The 3,311-nt window shown below is 32.2% G+C and overlaps 1 protein-coding gene across 1 annotated transcript; it reads right to left on the bottom strand.

Moving 5' to 3' along the window:
• Positions 1-724: 724 nt before the first annotated feature.
• LOC119189804 lies at positions 725-2,854 on the bottom strand. Its single transcript, XM_037440426.1, has 4 exons — positions 2,807-2,854; positions 2,180-2,310; positions 1,551-1,703; positions 725-1,133 (listed from the first exon to the last, which is right to left on the bottom strand). Exons 2-4 carry the CDS (start codon positions 2,187-2,189, stop codon positions 979-981), a joined length of 318 nt encoding a protein of 105 aa, XP_037296323.1. The 5' UTR covers positions 2,190-2,310; positions 2,807-2,854; the 3' UTR covers positions 725-978.
• Between the last annotated feature and the right edge of the window lie 457 nt (positions 2,855-3,311).

The raw sequence follows: 3,311 nt of genomic DNA, 5'->3' as shown, positions 1-3,311 counted from the left end.
CATGTGTTTGAAGTACTTAATTATTATTATTTTTTAAATTTTTATTCTCATTCTGTATGTATTCATCATCGTTCTTCATTCATCATAATAAAATACTTTTATATTTTGTATCATTGTATAACGTTCATCAAAGCCTAAATTAGTTCAGCTAAAAGGTAACACGACACTCATTGACTGTTAGGCGGTACGAAGTTCGCCGGGTCAGCTAGTTACAAATAAAGTAATATGTACGTCGTAACTCTATTTTTTGTAATCCAAATTATCATATTATGTGACTTATAAAAATGCATCTTCTTAAATGTATTTTTGTTTTAATATATTGAAAAAATCATTTTGGCAGTTGACAACACCTCCAAGGTCACCATTTATTATTACAAAGTTTTTTATATCTATAAAGTAGTTAAGAATTATGATTTTCTTAATATTAGCTCTAAAGTGAGAAGAAATTGACTCTTACAATTTTGATTTATAAACGTCATTGCATTGAAGATATATATATTTTTTAATATTACTTGTGATAATAACAGAGTCAAATGATTATAATTTCTTATTAGTCGCTTACCACAAACATGTTGTCTTTTATTTATCTTGTAGAATGATTATGACATTTAGAACATTAAATCATGAAAATAAAATATTTCGATTTTCGAACTAGTATTCAGTCTTAAAATCTTCTAGACTTAAAGCTACGATGAAGAATATATTAAGAAAGAAAACAAATAAGTTTTTATTTATATTCATTTATTTAACAATAACATTTCAGTTGAGAATTTCTAATGAATTTTTTGTTCAAACTTGTCGGTATATTGTAAAAAAATAAGCATTCCTTTTATGTTTTAAAGATGCCAATCTTATAACCATTTGAACATAACAAAAAAAACAATTTATATTAAAACTATTACAACAAAAATATGCAACTATATAATCTGTGAAATAGCAACGTTTATAATTTTTAAACGAATAATTTTTCCAGTGCTTTTATGCAATGATTTCCAGTTCATCAATGGGTAGCCCTGCCAGGAACTTGTTCATTGCAGCGATCACGATGTCCGCAAGCTCCTTGATGATGGGTTTACCAATTTCGGGCACCAGATCCCTCCAACTCTCACGGATGATCGCACGGATAGGATCAGCTGCAATAATACCGGTATCATCAATATTACTAATGAACCGTTATTTCTAACACAACTTTTAGCTACCCTACAGCTCCTATTGTCCAGACGAGAATTTATATTCACATTCTCATGTGTACTACTCTCTTGAGTAATACTTCTGATCTAGATTTTGTTCGTAGACCACAACAAGAGTACAATACATCTCATCCTTTAATATTAATGTATTCTTAAAGAAGAAAAGTGGAGTGGCAATGTTTCTTCGCCACACATTTCTGCCACTTTCTGTGCTATTGGATATGTCTTTAGTCATATTGAACCAAATACTATTCCCATAAAAGTATGTCTTTTCAAAAAGTTCAAAATCTTTATGAGCAGAACTCAGGGGCTCTGTTTGTTTAAACTGGGCTACTGCTTTGATATTTGTAATACACTTACCTTTGGTATTATCTCCGTTGAACAGATTGTGGAATTCAATGAATAATTGCTCAATAAAGTTGAATTTCAAATCGTATGTTGCAATTTTGTAGTGTTCGGCGCCATTCTTATTGAATTTCTGCAGATTAGCTTTCACTGTGAGCTTCACTTTTTCTGTAAATTAGTGAAATGTTTAACGATAAGATTTCTAACCCTGTTTTGTCCCTATATCAAATTATTTGATGTGAGTAAAAATTACAAATGATTGCTTAGCAATTTAAAACAATGATTAGTAACGATAATTTTCAAAGGAGTAATTGTTTCAAAATAAATGTAATATTGCGGATATTGAGAATTATTTACTGGCAAAGAAATTGGTTTCGAAAGTTTTTTTGCGCCGAATCTACGTTAGTTCAATAACACTCGAGCCAGCTCAGGTTAGTTCTGTCTATCACTATGAGATGAATTCTTCATTCTTTCAATAGCCAACACTTTATTTACTACCCTATTATTCTTGTCATTAGTTTCACTACAAACATCTGCCTTAACCATGACTAAAATGTTTGTAGATAAAGTTGTATTGATTCCATACATCTATCTTGACAATGAGTAAGAGAACTTCAAAGACTTCAAAGAACAAAAAATATTACCAGTTTTCATCTCCGTCTGACCATGTCCCTCGACAGGTACGCTAAGGAGAGAACCTCCTGCAGTGTAAACCCCCTTAACTTCGATTGGAGTCTCAATCACTACAGTCAGCACAGTTTTATCGTTGTTAGCTCTGTAATCAGCATAAGCATTTGATATAAATGATATATATGACATAGGGTAGCTGGTTTTCATTAGCACAATATTACAAAGTATATTTCTTGGGATCACGCAGACACTTGTTGTAAGTATCATGTTCTGAGTGAATACGACATTTATTTTAGGTGTTATAAATAAATTGATAATCATAATAGAAAATAATAGAAGTTTTTTAAAACTTAAAACAAATATAGTTGACAAAAGTAAAATTACAATAAATATAGATGTAATAATTATAGGTTCGGGTAGCTCAGACGGCGGTGTACGTTCGTAGGCGTCGATGTTAGTTCGTAAGAGAGGCAATAATATGGTTGCATTCTACCCGGTAGAGATACTGGCTCTTGACTTTCTCTAGAGGAAATTCATATAAATGATCACCAGACTTGGGTATCGAGCCGTAGACATAATCGGTATTCAAATCGGAATACTTAAAGGATAAAGAATTGTAAAAGCAAACGGTTTGAACTTACTCTACTTTCTTCAAAACAGCTTTTTTCAAGCCCACCACAGTCAAGTCTTCGAACCTTCAGCTTTAAGGGTGCCTGAATCAGCTACTGCTTTCTTGATGAATAATGGATCTACGGGGGTGTGTTGAGTTCTTTTATGCCCTCGACAAAGTGTGGTACGACTTTATTACCAGAGGTGAGGAGACAGGCCTTGTCAGTCCATACGCACTTGTCAATATAACTCACTGAAAGAGATAGATACCTTGGTTACAAATATTTTAAAATCAATGAGGAAATGAGACATGATTATAAGTATTATAATAAAATTACAATCTTTGTTTTATGTACTGTCTAATGCCAAACGGGCTTCCTCTCCTACCGAGAGGTCCATAGTCTATCACGCTGGCCTAATGTGGCTTGGAATACTTTATATAACTTCGAAATCCGTATGTACAATTCTTTTGATATGTAGGAATCGTCACAAGATTTTTCGTCCCTTTAAAAACATCGATAATTCACAAAGAAAATA

This window comes from Manduca sexta, chromosome 19 (genome assembly GCF_014839805.1).
Source record: "Manduca sexta isolate Smith_Timp_Sample1 chromosome 19, JHU_Msex_v1.0, whole genome shotgun sequence".
Lineage (NCBI taxonomy): Eukaryota > Metazoa > Arthropoda > Insecta > Lepidoptera > Sphingidae > Manduca > Manduca sexta.
The sequence above is the reverse complement of the archived record's forward strand: the minus strand, read 5'-3'. Positions and strand labels throughout refer to the sequence as shown.